A 19,325-nucleotide genomic window follows, 5' to 3' on the forward strand; every position below is an offset into this window, starting at 1 on the left:
CAATCAACTCAATCACAATTTGGAGGCATATTTAACTTCATGGGTAAATGTCCAATTCTTAAAGAACGGGTTTTTTGAACGAAAATGAAATTGTATCATTGTTGAACGAAGTCGACGTTAAAAAACTGTATATGTACTGCAAACTGGTTATAAATTATAGGGGGAGAATTGTTAATGAGAGTTTCTGAAGATAATATTTAATTTCGATAGTTAACTATTCAAAAAAAATGTTTAAATCATGTACCTAGTTCATTTATTTATAAATTATATTTCATACAAAATAAGTTTCCAATTCATGTTTTGTCAATTAGGCAGACGGCAGAATGCCATGCTTTTTTTGATTTTTGTATACAATGTAAATCATTTAAGACGACCAATAAAAATCTATCAAATCTAAAAATCTATTACCATTTTTTTAAATACGCAAAAGAGCCTAAAGATAAAGCCTCAAACAAAACCTCATTGTGAAAAAAGAAGTGGCACTAGCTGATTTGCGAACTAGGGTATCAATAATTCGATTTACTTTTTGACAAAGTGGATTCAAAATAGATGATCACTTTCTACAAACAAGCAGTCCTCTAATGAATCTATAAAATTTAAATAAATATTGCATTTTTTCACTTAAAATTAAAAATTTTTGAAGTCACATTTGGCAAAATTTTAATTATTTCGAATATTAATTTCTTAATACAAGCTTTGTATATGAAAACCATACCATTTTCAAATACAAAGATACAAAGCTTTAAATCCCTGATGAGTAGGTTCTCAAACCATATATTTTCGAAAATTCAAACTCTAGCAAAGACAACAACCTTTTTGAGGAAATTCTAGTACTTGCAATAAGGCGTTTGACAAATATTCTATTACATGCAAACAGCTCTGTTCAGCTAGCACAAAATCAGGAGGGTATCAGAACAGAAAATATTCACAAGAACCTTAGAAAAAAAAGTGTGCAATTTTTTTTAATAATGTGAAAAACGTCAAAAACTCTTTGAATGAGGTTTTTGAAATAAAAACAAGTTGTTGTTCATAAGGAGCACTTTCCACTGGAAGAACACGACAAACCATTTATGCTCATAATATCTAAGATTTAGATATAGGGGCGTATTCAAAAAGATGATATTAAACTCTTTACTCACTTTTTTGAAAACTTTCTTTAGGTGACAGGCAAACAAAAATTACTGATCGAGTTACATCTCACAATTCAAAACTCTCCATGAGATCGAGCTCGTTTTCATATGCAAAAAGATGAAAAATACTTATTTCTAATAACGCTTCTAAAATCTGCTTACTTCTCTTTCAAACCATTACCACAATAATCTGCAATCTCAGTTAACTGAAAAGGATTCTTTAGCAAAATTTTTAACTTTTACTCTGAAAAATCTTAGGGAAACAATCTTGGATTCAAATAACTATGTAAAAAAGCTATAATTTCAAGTTGATAAGTTTATTAGAATTTGTATGAGAAAAGTAGAATTTTATTTGAAAGTATTGCTTTAGAATCACTAAAAAACCTTCAAGTAGTTTTGCTGAATTAGGTAAAAAGGTGATAGTTTATTTGTTGATACTGCGGAAAAACGTACATCATCGAATGCTACGGAAGTATCGTAGAGAAACTTGCACATGAAAGAAAGACCAAAAATATTGCTTAGACCACTAGACTTAGTAATTTTGGGCTCGCAAAAAGTGGAGAAACTTGATAATAAAAAATGTCAATATAAGACGAGTGTTAAACTTTTACATTTTCCTTCAGATTTGTTTTCATATTGAAATTTATTTTTATTGGAAACAAAGCTAATAAAGATTGTTTGAGTTAAATTCAAAACCTAACTTCAATCTTTCAAACAAGAGTGAAAAGGTATAGGTTTAAAATGTTTGTCAGTGGAAAAGTTCTGAGAAAAATGCTATCTAAGCATCAGAGTTTTACTTCTGAGCCAATATGTACGTGACTGGCTTAAGCAATAATAACTCAATACTTTTCACAATATAGCTTCTTTAATAGAGCCTGGTCTTAACCATTTTAGTCCGGAAAAATAATAGTTACGAGTACACAGTTTTTGGAAAATACCTTTTTTTTATTTCCTACAAAACTATAATATCGTATTGTCCTTATACATTACATCAGATTTTCATTTCTATTTTGGATTGGCTTTACATTCTCAAGTACATTACAATATAATATCTCCAGCCTGCATGCACACACATTATTATTATTATTATTTATTAATGACAAAAACAAAAAATAATAATAAAATAAAAAACAAAACTTCGTGAGTCCTAATATTCTTATTTTTTCTACGCTGCTTCAGTTTCTACATTATGTAATTTTCTTGTTATCATTTTTTAAGCATAAATTAAATAATAATAAAAATCAAAAATATAATCAGATGTTTAGTAAATTAAAAATGTATAATAGAAAATAAAAAATAAAAAAAAAAACGAAATTATAGTTAATAATAATAAAAATAATATAATTACTGTAACTAAAAACAACTTATAATTAAAAATGTATTAATAACTTAAACATTTGCTCTCCTGCTTTCTTTTCTTCCTCCTTCTTCTCCTCCTCTCCTCTATAGTCCTCACGTGTCCTCAACAACGCAACAAAAACTAAACTTTCATATATCACGCCTCCATCTAGGAAACACCTAAGGTGTTTCAGGCGGCTCTTCTTGCATTAGACGCCTCTGTGAATTCTCTAAACTTGGAATAACCACTGGCGAATACACTTCTTGCACTGAATTATCTTCGCCATCGGAGAAATTCGACTGACCCGAATCTTCCTCTGGCAACGGAACATACTCAATTGTGGGGTAGTCTGTTTGGAAATCTGTTGGATGTTGCAATGGGATCACGGCTTGGATGATATCTTCCTGATGTTGCAGTGGTATCTGATGCGCTGATAGGATATCCCTTTGTGTCACAGTTTCTATTTCTATTTCCAAAGGTGCTGGAGCTGGAGTTGTCGTCGTTGTGGTTGTTGTTGTGGTGCTCGTTGTTGTGGTGGGCAAAGTTGTTGTTGTCGATGTTGTTGTTGTGGAAGTTGGGGATAAAGCACTAATCAAGGGGGGCGGTGCTGGTAGAGCTTTGATATACTGTGAGTTACTCGGTGATATGATGGCTGGCAACAAATCTACCTTTTTCATAGGTTTTGGGTTGAAAGGAATGGGATTTATCGGAACAGCGACAAACATCTGTCCCGATTTTAAAATCAAGGGAAGATTATCAGAATATGTAGCCTGCAGGAGCAGAGGCGTCTCGCTGCAGACTTCACGATCATTTTCGTAGCATTGCGACTTGCCACGGATACTGGCCTCCTGCGAGGACATTATCGGACAAAGCTCATTTACACGCTCAAACTCACACATAATTGGATTATCTACAAAAAAAGATTGATATTACACGGTTTTTGTTCATTTAAGTTTGAGGAAACTCACGCTCAAGCCATATTTCAAGACGACCGGGAACACCATGATTGGAGCACTTAGTTTTTGATACAAGCTCAGCTGACACAGACGTTATCTGGTTATGCATCAAATTGGCATGGCAAAGAACTGGTAAGCCATGGAAGTCCTTTTCTAGTTTCGTAAGATTGTTGTACTCTACTCTTATCGTTTTGAGCGATGGAAGAACCGTCTTAAAAAAATACGAATATAATATTAAAAAATGTAAATAAAATATAAGAACACAATGAACTCACGGTTGAAGTATCTTCCAAAGTCAGTAGCTGGTTATGTGACAAATCCAGAGTATCCAAACTTTCTAAACCAATAAAGTCTTCCGGGTCTATACGTTCGATTTGATTGTGAGTCAACATCAACTTTCTTAGTTTATTCAATCCACTTAAAGCGCCATCTAGCGATCTCAATTGATTTCGATCTAAATACAATTCAACCAAAAACGACTGTGAATCAATTCGATTCTCCTGACGTCCGGTGAGCTTTTGAATGCGATTATATGAAATATCCAACTCTCTTAAATATTCCAAGCCTCGAATTTCGTTCATGGAAAATACTTCCATTTCGTTAAATGAAAAATTCGACTTTATAAGACTTTTCATTGGCAACAGAGAATTATTGAGCGATTTAATATTGTTGTATGCCATGTCGATAATTTCCAACGACTCAACCTCAAGAAATTCGTCTTGGGCTAAATACTCGATTTTGTTATTGTGGACCTTGAGTTCCTTTAGTTTTTTGGCATTGCGCAGCACACCGTCCAGGGACTTCAGCTGGTTGTTCTGGAAAAACAGTGAGTCAAGGTTCGGCATGTCTCTCATACTCTGAGGTAGCTTCTCAAGGCTGTTGTTTTGCGCGAGAATAAACTTGAGATTTTGTAAGACTGGCAACTCATTTTCTAGAGATTGAATATTGTTCATATTTATGAAGAGTGACTCAAGATTTGGAAGGTTCAACAGTGTTCCATTTAAGGTCGTGATTTGATTTCGACCCAAATGCAACGATTTGACTTCTGTCGGGAAAGTCCCTTTATCTAACCTTGCTATATTGTTACTGACTAATATCAAGAACGTTATCTTAGGATTTCCTTTAAAGTCATCTTGCAGGACTGCTTTTATATTATTCTTCCCCAAGTCTAACGTCGATGTTTTCGGTAGATGATGCAGCACATGCCTCGGTATCTCGTCCAATTCGTTTTCAGCTAAACCAAGGTATTCCAAATTCGAAAGTCCCCGAAAAGGCATCTCTGGGATAGTCCTATAATAAGAAAACAAAAAGAGAATGTTTATGATTTTTTTTTTTTTGTTTATTTGTTATTGTTATTCGAAACATGAAATTTTAAAAATTATTGTTTTGATAAAGTTATTTTAACATTTATACATATTTATTAAATTGTACATGTTTACGTATATTATGTCCGAAACGAATGAGGCTGATGTCGTTGAAGTGAATCATTTGCATCGTTTCCATTCATGAACTTTTTGTTCTCTTTCTCTCTCTGTCTTTTTTTGTGTGTTTTTTTAAGGTTATAGATGAACTTGTTTATTTACCTTATCACTAAGTATTTATTTATAGCAAGAAAACCGTAAGAACTTTAGGTTTTGTTTTGTTATTATAATAAACGTCTGCTTAAAATTAATATATTTTTAAAATTATGTATTGAATCTAGGGTAAGTACATTGGGAATAATGAGTGACACCTTATTTTATTAAAGTTCAAGACGAGTAATCCGAATTTTTCTTTTAATGAAATCCTTCCGAAAAAAAATGAAACGAGATTTTATTCTTCAAGTTTATTTTTGTTGAAAGAATAAAGAAGGTATTTTATAAATGAACATAAAAGACTTTTATCATCATCAAAAACGGCAAAAAAACAGGATATTCCAATTTAATTTCATGTTGGGTATGCAAACATTTACTGGTTCTCTCAAAAAATGTCTACAAAATCGATTAAAAACTAAAATCCAAGACATTACTCAGACATCTTTCAAAATAAAAAAAAAAAACATCTGTCTGCCGTCCTTCAAATCAATGAGAATCAACAAGAACAACCTAATCAACTAAACCAAAGGAGAAACTAAGAATCGGAACTAGTAAATTTTCCATTCGTCAACAGATAACTGATGGTCTCTTTTTATTCATACCAAATTAAAAAAAAGAAACAAAACAAAAAGTAACACAAAACAACAACCATACGGAAATAAACAAACTGATTAATTAAATTTAAAGCTAGATTTTACTTCCACAGCTAAAGTTTAATACTTAAATCGGATTTAATATCATAATAAATAGGTACATGTGTAGTGTATAATAAACGCACTTCGCTTGTCACAGCAGCAGTTGGCCAGCGCAGCAGCTAGCGTAAGTCCGCACACCACACCGCATGACGCCAGGCGCCAAGCGTCAAGTACATGACATCTTTCATTCTCTAAGTCAATTGATTCCCTTAATGAAGATGAAGATACTTTGCGCTAAAGAACAATGGGTGAAGATCGTTAATATTGTTCTTTTTTTGTTTTTGAACAACACCAGGGACAAGAACAACACCATTTCTAGATTATTACTTACTCACGCATGCATTGAAATGGCAGCGATATACTTTTTATTGAAGACACGATCATTTATATTGGGGATTGGAGAACAGTCATTCGACTTCGTTCTGCTTCGACTTCTGGCACAACGCACCACAGTGGAGTGTTGTTTTTGTATATAGGTATAGATGGGAATTTGATTGTTGGCCTTTTGCACTGTATTTCAAGTGAATGTTTTGAAATTCTGCCACAACTCGCTCGGCATGGCGCAGCATGTGGACTGTGGAGTGGAATGATGGAGATGGCTCTCTATCACTCTCTCTGAGTCTGATAATGTTTCTTCAATTATTTTCAAGTACCTATAGCTGTATCACTATACCTTTGATAGTATAGTTATGTTAATATTAACTAAATTTGCCAAATTCATTCATTTAAAACTTTTAATTGATTTTGTGATTGTTTTAAATCGGCTCAGTTTGGGTTATGTAGAACATTCGAATTCGATTTGAAATGTCATCTCAGACAGGTTTCTCTTGGTCTTAATTAAAGCAAATATCAAGCTCTTAATTAATAATGTGGGTGATGATGGAATTTATTGCCAACTCAAACATTCTTTAACATACACAGACAATGATGGCGCTGTAAGCGGATGAGGGAAATATGCATAAATGATCAAAGAGGTTAAGACATTATTTACTATCCGTCTCCGTCGTCTGACAGACGACTGTAGAGAATCACGCCTATAGGAGCCTAAAGGACACTGCCCCCATTCGTCGTCGTCTTCATCCACCTGTTAATAGGAATATAGTATGAAAAACTTAGTATGATAATATGCATGGAGTATAAAATACATTATTCATTAGCAGCCTCTTTTGGTCTTAAAGTCGTTTCCTAGTTATTTTTGCCTTTATGAGATCAGGCTACCCATCACCATCACCATCATCATCAGCATCATCATCATCAGCTTTATCGCAGGAACTTCCTTCCTTTTCCTCTTTTGGCTCTTGGCTCTTAAGAGCACATTCCGTTACGCATTTTTCCATAATTGCTGGCGCTATGCCTCGCAGAGGTAAGAGCTATTTAATAGTCGTGTTCGTGTTGGGGGCTATTTTTAGAGCGCCAGCGAGCGCAGCGTATGGTGGTGAATTCTTATGCCACGATAATGGTTTCAGAGTGCGGGTTCTATTTTTAATTTTAATGTAAATTAAGTGATTCCAATTAACGGCGCTTTCAGGATTAATTATATTTTGCAGATAGTAGCTTTTTAATAGACGGGAATTTTGTGTTTAAATGACATTTCTAAATATATTCATAATTATTATGCAACCAACAAGGATATACCTATGATGGAAGCTAAAATAACCATCATGGACAGAGCTCAACGTATGTTACTTTTTGTGACCTGTTTGAAGTGGGAAGTTTTAGCTACTTGTATGTTATTACATCGAATGTAATTGAAGGTGAGTGATTGCTTGTTAGAAAATAGAAACTTGTTAGAAAAGTTGAATGTAAATTTATTAACTCTAAATGGTAATAATTTATAAGTTATGCAAGTATAAATTTCTTGGTGGATTGAAAAACCTGTCGAAAGAAGTTTTAGTGACTTTTAGATATCTATTCTATTTTAAAGATGATTTCTCACGTCGAAATCTACAAAGTTGAGAATGAGTTACAATATAACAACTGGAAAAAGTAAAGATAGGGCATATTTTCGGAGTTTAAATTTACAATGCTTTGTTTTCATTCCTAACTTAGCAAATTATTAATACTCCTTTCTTTTCTATATAAACAAATACGAGCGTCAAATGTGCAAGCACTGACAAAAATAGAGATATAACTAACGAAATGTTAGCAGACAAAAAGTACGTATACGCCCAAGTGAAAGATGTTGGTAATGAGTCAAATAACCTTAACCACTATTCTGGAAAAGTTTTAACAAGTATTAAGTAATTTTTAATTATTTACAGAAAATTCACTTATGCAAAAAAAATTGTAAGCTGAAGTTTTTGAATCTAAAGTTGTTTAGCTTTTTTCAGTGCCACTTTTTAAAATCCTACTAATTTAAAACCCAATTTTTAATATTGTCGTTCAAAGATTATTCTGTTTTTTTTCTATGTTATGAAAAGTGTTTTTCAAGTAAGTATCTCATTTTTAACTTCGTCATTTCAAAGGTATTTACGCATGTTTTTTTTTCATTTATTTTTCCAATTGAATGCAAAAGAAAATAAACCACTACCTCAATTGCAGCCCTATTCAAATGACTTTTCTGTTCCTTCTTTTTTAGAGATGAATTTAGCAAATATCACAAACATCTATAAATGAGTACCTAAACTATACAACAATAAAATATCAGAAGAAAATATTTTTCTTGGACGCAAATTAAATGATGATCAATTGTTATGATCAATCAAAGGCCAAAGGCCAAATAGGTCGTGTGACAATTATATTAAAACTGATCAAGTTCAGTGAATGTTGATCCGACGACGACTACTACTACTACTACTCGTATGACGACGAATGACAACGATGTTATATATGCGATGATAATGATGATGATGTTTTCATTTTATGAGGAACACCCTCTCCCGCACCCAATTCGATACCATATAAATAATTTCAACGATCAAAACGAAGATGAAGACGAAGACGAAGATGGCGACGCAACGCATTGCTGATATTTCTATAGGATCTAGTCGATCTTTTCACCATTATACTTATTATATAGGTTTTCAAGAGTCGAAGTGTAGAACTACTGAACTTCCCGGCACATTTCATTCCCATTACGAAAAACACTTCAATTGTCAACCTCCTCCTCCTCATGGTGAAATGATACAACAAATATATAATAAATTTTGTATCATAAATATTTGCAAGTGTCCATATAGGGGGACTTAGTTATGAGTGTCCTCTTGGTTGACAGTACATGCGAGTCGTGTATATCTCGTTCGCATGTTTTTCTGTTTTGTTTTTTTTTAAAGCGAAGCGAAGATATCAGGAATAGCAATGCGCAAAAGTTCCACGCCGCCGCCGCAGCACCGGTTGCCTAGGCTCCCAGTCAGCCAGTCAAGTCACCCGCCATGCCACAGTCGAGCCGTCAAGCGTCAATTTCGTCAAAGATGAGCGACTAATTGAATTTAGTTAAGAGTCGTGTAGACTCACTCGCATTCGCGACGCAAGACACACAGAAGAAAATACAATAATAAATAATTTTAATAATTGTTTGAATTTGATTTGGAAATTTTACGAATTAGTAACTTCCTCATTTGCATAAACAAAAGACCAACTCAACAAGTATCAGTATCAGAATCAGTAGAAATATAATAATTTTTGTAAATAATATTTTATGCGTTGTTCTTCTGGACATAATTGCTTATGGAATAAATTGTATAGAAACTGTTGTAAATATATCAGTGCAATAAGATCTTTTATATTCAAGGACCATATGTAGGAGCTTTTGATTTGCTATATTATTATGGGTGAGCAATTTTACAATTAAAATCTAGGAAAGAGATAAAGTCTTGTGTCAAAGATTTGTGTTTTACAAAATAATAAATATATCGAAGTCACATTTGCATATTTACCATTTTATTATTCAATTTAGTGGGAGTCCTAGAAATGAATTGTTTTAATTTCGTTTCCAAATAAATTTTGAAATTAAATCTCTAAAAAAGCTGCACAGTGCACAGCACATGTCACTTTAGCTATTAAAATTTTCATTGATAGTTGGAGATTGCTATTTGAAGATAATATTGACAACTGACATCAAAAATGATCATGACCAATACAGAACTGTTTGGTATGATGTTAACTAGGCAAAGGTTGCATCATTATTTTGGAAGCTTTTTGCTTTCACAAATCTGTTTAGTTACTATAAGGTCAAATCGGATTAGACTTACTTTTCACCTTTGTCTTTTTTTCAAATTATTGATAAACAAAAAAGGATGTATCCTTTTATTAATTAATAAGTCAATTTCTTAATCCAATTATTTGTTTCTCTAATCCGGAGGAAAGACTGGTAATTATCAAGAAAATCGAAGTTTCAAATCTTTAAAGGACTTTAGCTGCATGAAAAGTTTCAAGGATTGCTTTTTACAGTTTGACAGTTAAGTAAGTAAAACTCTGATGACATTTCTATTTTGTAAAATATGTTCATTCATGATGAAATTTTTAAATTCAAATTATGTAAATTTTCTTGAAAAATTAAAAGGTCGTGATATTATAAGCACTTCATCCATTAAACGATATTTATTAAAGAAGGTAATTTCTAGTTCAATGACTTCGCCAATAAGCACAATTGTTTCCAAAATGTATCAACTAAATATTGGCTATAATTGATATTTAAAAGACGATAAAGCTTGTTATACAATCCTCCTCAAAAAATAACAACTTTATTTCCAGAAGCTCCCTCCGATTTTTAAATGTGGGGCTAGGTTAGTCATTGATTAAGGCAGACAAAACAATAATTAAGCATTTGAATCATGGTCAAAATTTTTGAAATTAAGTCCAAATTGGACCGACCCACGAACTTACACAAGTGTTCATTTAAGAGGTTACTACGAGACAGACAATGATGTAACAAAAATATACGTTTATAGCTCTGACTGAGCTTCACTTCCATTATACCAACAAAATATATTATGATATTTTGAAAGAGTATTAGGTGGGGCAACAATCCGTTAAGAACCAGGGCCTTACAACTCTCAACCATTCCTGTGTGCGAGTAATGTTGTTAGGAATGGAAGGAACCTCGAGTTTTAAGTCAAATCCGAACTGATAATTTGAGAATACACCTTTGATAACAAGCATTACTATTGGAGGATTTAGCAGTTCCTTGTGAAAGGCCGTAAATGTGAAAAAACTTTCAATGGCACAGTCAGAGTTTGAACCCAAAATCCTTGGATTTACAGTCCTACACAGTAACCATCACGCCACGGGTACTACAATTGTTTTGAATGCTGAGGGAGGAAAATATGTTACTCAGGAAGCATATTGAGAAAGATCGTTATACCCAAGCAATTGGTGAGTTCTTGGATTCGCAAGCATCGAATCCATGATGGCCATCTTGGTCTCCCATTTTCAACCTTATTATCAATTTGCGAGCGGATCTGAAAAACAGTTAAGTCACCATGGTTTTTAACAATAAACACCTTGTAATACAAAAGCAATGGAACGTCATTCCAGTATGTAAACTCCTAAAACTTCTTGAGTATATGCCACGTTGCATAGAGACAGTCATTAATAATGAAGAAACTCCTTCAGATGTCTATTAAAATATCCACAAAACATTTTTTTTGTATTTCAAAACTGACTGTTTCTTAATTTATTGTGAAAAATTCACATTCTCTTTTATTTTGAAAAAAATATTTTGCAGAAATATAAAAAATTTGCAAATACAAATCAAAAATTGCAAGGTTTTTTATATGTTTTGGTTTCTCTATTATTTTCTACATATTATGAAAACAATATTTTTTGTTTGTTTCAATATTAAAAGTTCTCAAGCTCTAAAAAAAACACCCGATACTTTTTGTTATCCCTCTTGACTGCAGTCCAAAGCAAAATGCTAAAACTCTGACGTTGAAGATAAGGAACTTTCATTTAGAAGATCTAAAATCAAAATAAATTGCCTGTCACAAATTCGTTTTAAGGTATTGTAATTTATTTGATTTTATATAATTAAAATAAATGCGAATAATTTAAATGTCTTTTATTTACTTTTAATTAATCATTTAAATTTCTTCTCGGTGTCCGCATCGTCGTCGCAGTACTCAAGCTCTAAAGTAGGTAATACAATTGCTAATCTGTAAATACCAAATCAACAATAACAAAGGAAACAACTTATAGATTTCAATATATAAATGCGTTAAATAGCTAACGCCAGACAAACTTTTATGGAAGGACAAAGGCTAAAGCTGTGAAAGAACACATCTTCTCGGTTCAGTTTACGCAAAATAGCAACAACAACAACAAGTTTTATTCAATAACTAGAAAATATAATATCATCATAAAAAAATTAATATTACTGGCGCCAGTCGTAAAAATGTCAAAGTGGTCGTTAAACGGCTGCAATCTCAACACAACAGTCCCGCAAGCAGCGATAACCGCGTGTGTTTCTGTTTCTGTTTTTTTTTTTTTTGTCACCGATCAATGATATTCGGCGAGCACCGATGACACGCGGGATTTCCATTTGAATTAAATTTGTCCCCATTGCAAAATAAAACCTAAACTCATACGATGTAGGCAACACCTTAACGTAAAACTGCATATAAAATTGCAAAAAGAACAAGGTACCTTATCAGTTTATTTATTGCCTTAAACAGAAGTACGATGTTATGAAACGTCAGGCATCTCTAAAAAAAGCCCCTACGCCACGCCGCGTCGCCGCTGCCCTACCATACCGGCTTAACAAGAATTGTTGCCATTTGAATATTGATAGGAAATAATTTTCTACATTAAATTTCTAACGTCCATCTTCTTAATTGAATGAAATGTCAGTTTCTGATTATATGACAACGACAACAAATATTCTTATCAGTAATCTCTTAACCGCCACCAAAGATTACGATAAGAATCCTTTCAGCGGCACTAAATAAATTCTATGTTTTAGACAGAGAGAGATGACCTTTGGAAATATTTCATTGATAAAGTAAGAGAAACTAAAACAAAATAATAATTATTGATTCATATGGGAGATAGGTAGATTTTTAATAATTTATCACCTCAGATGCACATTTCTGTTGATAAGATGGGAAAACTTACATAGAAAAAAATTAAAATCAAAACATGTGATTAAATTGTGCTCTGTTTTTACAAAGTATAACACAAAGTAGATATGTATGAAGTGCCTGTCATCCGCAGGTCAAGTCAGAGGTCTGGATGGTCAGTCTTATCCTGAATACCTAAGAAATATATCGCCAGAGAAAAAATCTTCTCACTTTTTTCATTCTATCAGTTGGCTTAAAATTACGATACGGCCTGATATAAAACGCAAATGAAATAGACCCATAGTTGTAACGTCACTTAGTACCTAAGTGGCTGTTAAAATGTTTCGTAAAACCTTCAATTAACCATCTATTTTCTAAAAGAAATATCCATACATAAATACAAATTCTCAATTTTGCTGTCAGAAATCATAATGATCCGCTTTCTCAAGAATTTACTATGAAAGGATGATTGCTAAGTGAGATTAAAAAGTGAATTGTAATTACATATGTTTCACGCTCCTGATCCATCTAAGAAAATTTTCATAAATTTAAAAAAATGTGAACTTGCCAAATCAAATATGCGATTTACTTCAATAAACTCTATAAATTATTTTTGTAATTAAAATATTTAAAACAAAAGGGAAATCTTAGATTCCGTCCGGCGGCGACTTCGGTGGCGATAGAAAACAGACGTTTTTAAACTATTGTTATATATTTGGTTTATGCAAAAAAAAAAGAAATGGTTATGAAGCTCTGAAGTTGTCAAAAAAAAAAATTTATTTTAAAATGGTATTTCCTAGGACCTCAAAAATACTATCCCTGAATGCGTTTATCACAATACAGGGGCCCTACTATGTAACTCGATTCTACTTTTGATTCTATTCGAAACTCATTTTCGATTCTACTTTCAAATCGTACTACGTATAAAAGTAGAATCGGGTTCCGGTTATACCAACTTGTTTTCAAAAAAATTTCTACTTTCAAACAAGTAACGAGTTTTTTGACAGTTTTAAAAACAAACAAAAATAAAACACCAAATTTTTGGACAAGAATAATTATTACAAAAATGGACACCAAGAACGGTACAAACAAATTGAACGCAGAAAAATAAGAGATAATTCCAAGTTAATGGAGCTGAGTGAAAAAAGGTTTGTACAAATATATACGGTAGAATATTAGAACGCATTCTTAATGAAAAATATATACTTTTGTTTTAGTTTTGTAAAGAGCTATCGTCTTTCTAAAGACGGATTTATATTCGACATGACTACTCGCAGAAGACAAAATGAGTTCCGATTATTAAGTTTTCAGCAGCATTGAATTTGTTGACAACAGGACGTTACCAAAACCAAATCGGTGGTTACAAGAACGCTGAAATTGCACAGCAAATCATGTCAAAAATACTTGCCGAAGTTTTGACTTCAATTGAAAGAGTCATGTGCCCGCTATTGATGAATTTTGAAATGAATGAGCTATTTTTGGTAAAAATCACGAATTCCCGGTGTAATTGGGGTGGTAAATGGAACTCATATTCAACTTTTTCTTACACTTTGACAATAAAAACTTCGCTCGCAAACACAATTGATGTAGAGTGATTATTTTCTATTTTGACTTGGTTTCAATTCTACTTTCGAGTTACGTGGTTCCTCGTTCATTCGAAAGTTCATATAAGAATATAGTTGGCAATACTAAAACTATTCGATTCTCGTTGGTTCGAAAGTAGTGAAATAGATAAATAGTACCAATTTTTCTAATTCGAGCAATTCCATTGTAAAATCAAGTTACATAGAAGAGGTCCCTGTACTACACAACACACTTTTCAACCGATTGACTTAAAATTTTGAGTATATTTTGCATAAAACTTTATCATAAGATTAATATGATTGAAAAATTACAGAGGTTGTTATTTTGTTCTGGTTCTGCACAGCCACCGTTTTGAATTAAATCGCTTAAACACACATTTTTTGTGTATTGCCACCGATACGTATAATCAAATCTTAATTTATTTTTTATTGTTTCTGAAAAAATCCCCAAAAAAACATATTTTTTTATCTCCAGGGTGGCCGAACCCTTAATTTGTTTATGGAGGTAGACGTGTTCTTTAATTTTTAAAAGTTTTAAACTACAAAGCCAAAATACATTAAACGTAAAAAGAGTTCTTTAATTCTTTTAAGCTGAGATCGGAGGAGAAGATATAAATTTAAATATATTTTTTAAATATAAAGTTTCATATTTTCCTTTTAAACCAACGATACAATTGGACAATCAATATAACATTTTTGATTGCTTTAGTCCTTTAGGGCATATAAATAAAACGAATTTCTAGATGCTCATAATAGGATGTTTGTTAACATTTTTATCACTTGCTTTTAATGATGTCCTTAGTGCAATTAGACAATTTTAAAAGATATGCGAATAATTCTGAAGTTTGAAGAATGGTTTGTCTATTTTGGCTAGACTTTACTTTGGCTCCATCCCTGACAACAGTACTCGCAAACAGGAGGTGTTGAGAGTTGTAAGTCACTAGACCCTAGTTCTTAACGGACTGTTGCGCCACCTTATTAATTATTATGGTAACTAGATATGGTAATAGATATGGATTGTTATTCAATTGATATTCCAATAGAAAATCAGTCGTTTTATCTACTTAGCTATTCTTAATCTTTTGTGGGTTTGTTGGGAAATAATGATTAAATTTAAAATGACATCTCACTAGTTTTAGGCCTCAACAAGCCTATTTTTTCAAAGAAACTAAAAACATTTATCGTTATAAAGTTGCATATGAGAGGAATGAGAGTTGTAAGTCACCAGAACCTAGTTCTCAGCTGAGTGTTGCGCCATCCAAAAAAAAAAGAATTTAAATATGACCTCAAAATTCGAAATTAAAAAAAAAAACAACGATTTTTCCAAAAAGAAGTAGATTTCATTGTTCTTCCTTAAAGGATAATGGCGAAAACCTACTATAAAAAAAAACTCAAGACATAGCATTGTACTTGTTTTCTATTAATTAAATAAATATTCCAAAATCGCAATCGCTTGCAAACTAGTAAAATACTAACTAACATTTATTAAAGTCGTTACATCTGAACACTTATAAAAAGTAAGAGTTCTTGAAAAAAAATACATATCAAACAAACCTTAATCAGATTTTTTAATTTGCAATGTCAGAAACTCAAAAGCCATACATAAATTTAGATTAAGGAAATTACTAAAATTTAAAGTATTCAACTTTAGTAAAACGTTAAAAGATATCAGTTGACGTTAAAAAAACATGGTTTTAGCTTATTAACTTATATAAACGTAATATATGCATATTAAGTTAAATTATTTATGCTTTAATCGCACGCTTATTAAGTTGATAAAACAATGTTAACGTCCTGTCAGTCAAATCAAATAAAAATTATTATTGTAAAAACAAAATAACATTTTACGTCAAAAACAATGAAAACAAAATAGCGGCAAAATATAATCAAATCATTTAAAAAGCTGTGTACTCAAAGTAAAAGATTGCTATCTTTTGTTTGCTGAATCAGAAAATCTTATCATGTAATTTCAATTTTTTCGCGGAAAATTGAATTTTCATTTAAACAAAAAACAAACAGTATAAAGTACTGAACCAAATTTAGCAATTAAAACAATATGAAGTTAGAAATAACCGCTTTCTGGAGCTTGAAAAGTGCACAAATCTTTGAAACAAAAATCATCTTCTCACATACAAATATTCCAATAACTGCAAGAAATAATTTCTGTCGTTGACGTCGCTATTATTGATATAGTAAACTTCCAATACTTTATGTATTCCGCTTTATTGTCGTTTTCCAACGAATTGTGACGCGTTTGCACGTCAAATCTCATCTCAATTTTCGTTTCGTCTGTCTTTGAACCTTGTTTTCTGATAAAAACAAAAAGACGGAATTTATTATTTTCGAATTTCGTATCAGATTCTTTTTTTTCGGTTTCGTACATACAAATGTACGAAGTTTGATAGGAAATGTATTTGATCAACAAATTTTCGTGATAAAGTTCTAAATTTTATTCATATCACATTCGAATTTTGATTTCGGCAAGCATCTTTTGAGACGTGCTATAAAGGTTCTCAGCCGCCGCGCCGCTAATGCTGCTGCTGCTGCTACGGCCGCTGCTTCTGTGCTGTTCGCTATATTTTCTTTCCCATCACAACAATAATAATATCAGTTTCTTTTTTCAATAATAATAATTAATCTACATACATATTTATACAAACATTACATTTTCAAAAGAATTTCGTTCGTATACATTCTGAGGCTTTATAATTCAAAATAACGAAAAATAATAATAAGAAGAAAAAATAAAATAAAAACGTTGATGATAAGACTTTAACATTTCAGATGTAGTTCAAAACATACACGCTTTCTCCGCGTTCTTGAGAAGAATCTATCTTCATCGTGAAACAAAGACTAAGTAAATTATACTATTGGAGCAGAGTAAACGAGCGACTTGTATTCCTTGCAAAAATTATTGGTACAAGTTTTTGAGATTTTGCGTTTTTGAAAGATAGAATAGGGACTTTTAATATTTACCTTAAGCTGTCAGATGTCATTCGTAGTTTGTACAAGTTTAGCTTCATTTCAGAAAAGGATCTCATCTCCAGGTCATCTAACTGCGAGTAGGATATCTCTAAGCTTATGGTAAGATTCGACGAGAACTTGCCCGCGGCTAAAGCATCGACGATTTGATTAAACGAATCGACTTTTTCGCATGATAGGGCGATGCGATTCTGAGTAAGCATTGGTTCGCAGGTGCACGGTGAGATTTCTGGCCGCGCCGAACAATGCAACGAAGCAATGTTCCAAATTATCATTAACGTGTCCATTTTTGGGGTTTAATTATATTTTAATATATATTTTATTTTTGTTTGTTAATTTGAGATTTCACTGATGGATTATTATTTTTCTTAACGGACAAAATTTCTATCACATAAATTCTTAACTTAAATATTTTGCACAAAAAGCACAATCTATATGTACTGCAAAAATCTACGTTTTTCTAGTATTTACATAAGCTCAAGATTATAGATAGTATTACTTATTTCGGGGAAAATCCCCTTCAGTTACAGACGTATAACATTCAAATGAGTTACGGAACGAAGCACAAATCCACAAAATCACTTTGAAAAAAGACGCAGGCCATTCGACGTGAACGTGACACAAAAAAGGACACTCTCTCACCAGATGTTTGGTGTTTCCAAATCTATCGCGTAAATTTCGTTAAAATTCAAATTAACTCTCATAAAAATTTCAAAAATCCCGGAATCTTGAGATATTCAGATTTAATTTTTGAAAAAGACAAAGATGAAGAAGAAGATGCTGTCCTTAGCAAAAACAAAACAATCTATATTTTTAAAATGAACGATAAAAACATCTTTTTCGATTTGAAAAATAAATTATTATAATAGCGTGTTCGTATAAGAGAGGCAGCTATTTTACGTCTGCATACCAGCACGGTTTGGATTCGACTATGGAAACGATAACGATTTTCAATGGAAGAACCATAATAGAGTCCCTATAAACGATCACCGCGATCTTCATCAATATAGGAGAAGCAGAATCAGAAGCACAACCAGCATCATCTTGTCGTCGTCGTCGTAGTCATAGTCGTCGTCCGTTGTCCGTCGTCGTGGTTGTTTTTTCTCCAATGTTGATTATTATTTTCCAAGTAGTTATAGCGAGCTATAGCCTAAGATCTGAGAGCTCAGAGCTCAGAGTCAGAGCAGAGCGCACAGTGGAGTATAGTCAACAAGATCGCGTCGCGTCATTGAGCATTACTTTTAGCAGTGTCTCCCAATCCTCAACGACCGACGACACACGACGGACGGACGAGAAAAAAGAGACATTTTATTTCGCCAAAAACGACAAGATCAATTCAAGAGAGAGAGCATGAAGCTGTGAATGCTATGGAATCCTCTCGTATCCACACTTTAGAGCCAAAGTAAAAGTTTCTGCCGCTTCGCTTGCTTAAATATTGTTATTGTTTTCTCTCCCTTGCAACTTGTGGCGTAGTCGCCAATCAGAAATGACATCCCCGCTTATGACTCGCGCAATAATTCGGGAAAATTATCATAATGCTGTAGTTTTATGTTTTGGAGAGATCAACAAGCTTTCCCCCTTTTTTCGTACTTTTGGGGTTCCGAGAGCTTAAGATTTGGATTGGCTACATTTTTGGGGATGGTTGGCTGTGGGCAACTATAACACCAGAACCTATAATTATTATAACAACTGCGAGGGTATGTAAAGTGGGGCCTGTGTCTGTATGACGTTTCGTTGGTTATTCCATATAAGATATGATGGGTCTTGAAATTGCAATTATATTCATGTTATTATTTTTCATTTTTGAAACAAAATTGATTTACATTTTATTTATGGTTTGATTTTTTTAGATTTTTAAAGAATTAAGTAAAATCACAGTGTTTTTTAAACAGGTAAGCTTTGGGATTTTTTTGACTCTGATGTAAAACCAATATTGCTCTGTTTTTTCCAATAAAAATCGAATTATTTGTCATTCTGTTGATGCTTTTGCTCTTAGATTAAATAAATATCGTTGAAATTGTCAAACCCCTATCAAAGCTGTTATAACATATATGCGTTTCATGTCTTCTTA

At 32.5% G+C, this 19,325-nt stretch overlaps 1 protein-coding gene across 1 annotated transcript; it reads right to left on the reverse strand.

The window, feature by feature from the left end:
- Positions 1 to 2,047: 2,047 nt before the first annotated feature.
- LOC129945921 (protein artichoke) lies at positions 2,048 to 18,363 on the reverse strand. Its single transcript, XM_056055896.1, has 4 exons — positions 17,249 to 18,363; positions 3,701 to 4,715; positions 3,438 to 3,636; positions 2,048 to 3,379 (listed from the first exon to the last, which is right to left on the reverse strand). Exons 1-4 carry the CDS (start codon positions 17,539 to 17,541, stop codon positions 2,649 to 2,651), a joined length of 2,238 nt encoding a protein of 745 aa, XP_055911871.1. The 5' UTR covers positions 17,542 to 18,363; the 3' UTR covers positions 2,048 to 2,648.
- Between the last annotated feature and the right edge of the window lie 962 nt (positions 18,364 to 19,325).

Source organism: Eupeodes corollae, chromosome 2 (genome assembly GCF_945859685.1).
Source record: "Eupeodes corollae chromosome 2, idEupCoro1.1, whole genome shotgun sequence".
NCBI classification, from domain to species: domain Eukaryota; kingdom Metazoa; phylum Arthropoda; class Insecta; order Diptera; family Syrphidae; genus Eupeodes; species Eupeodes corollae.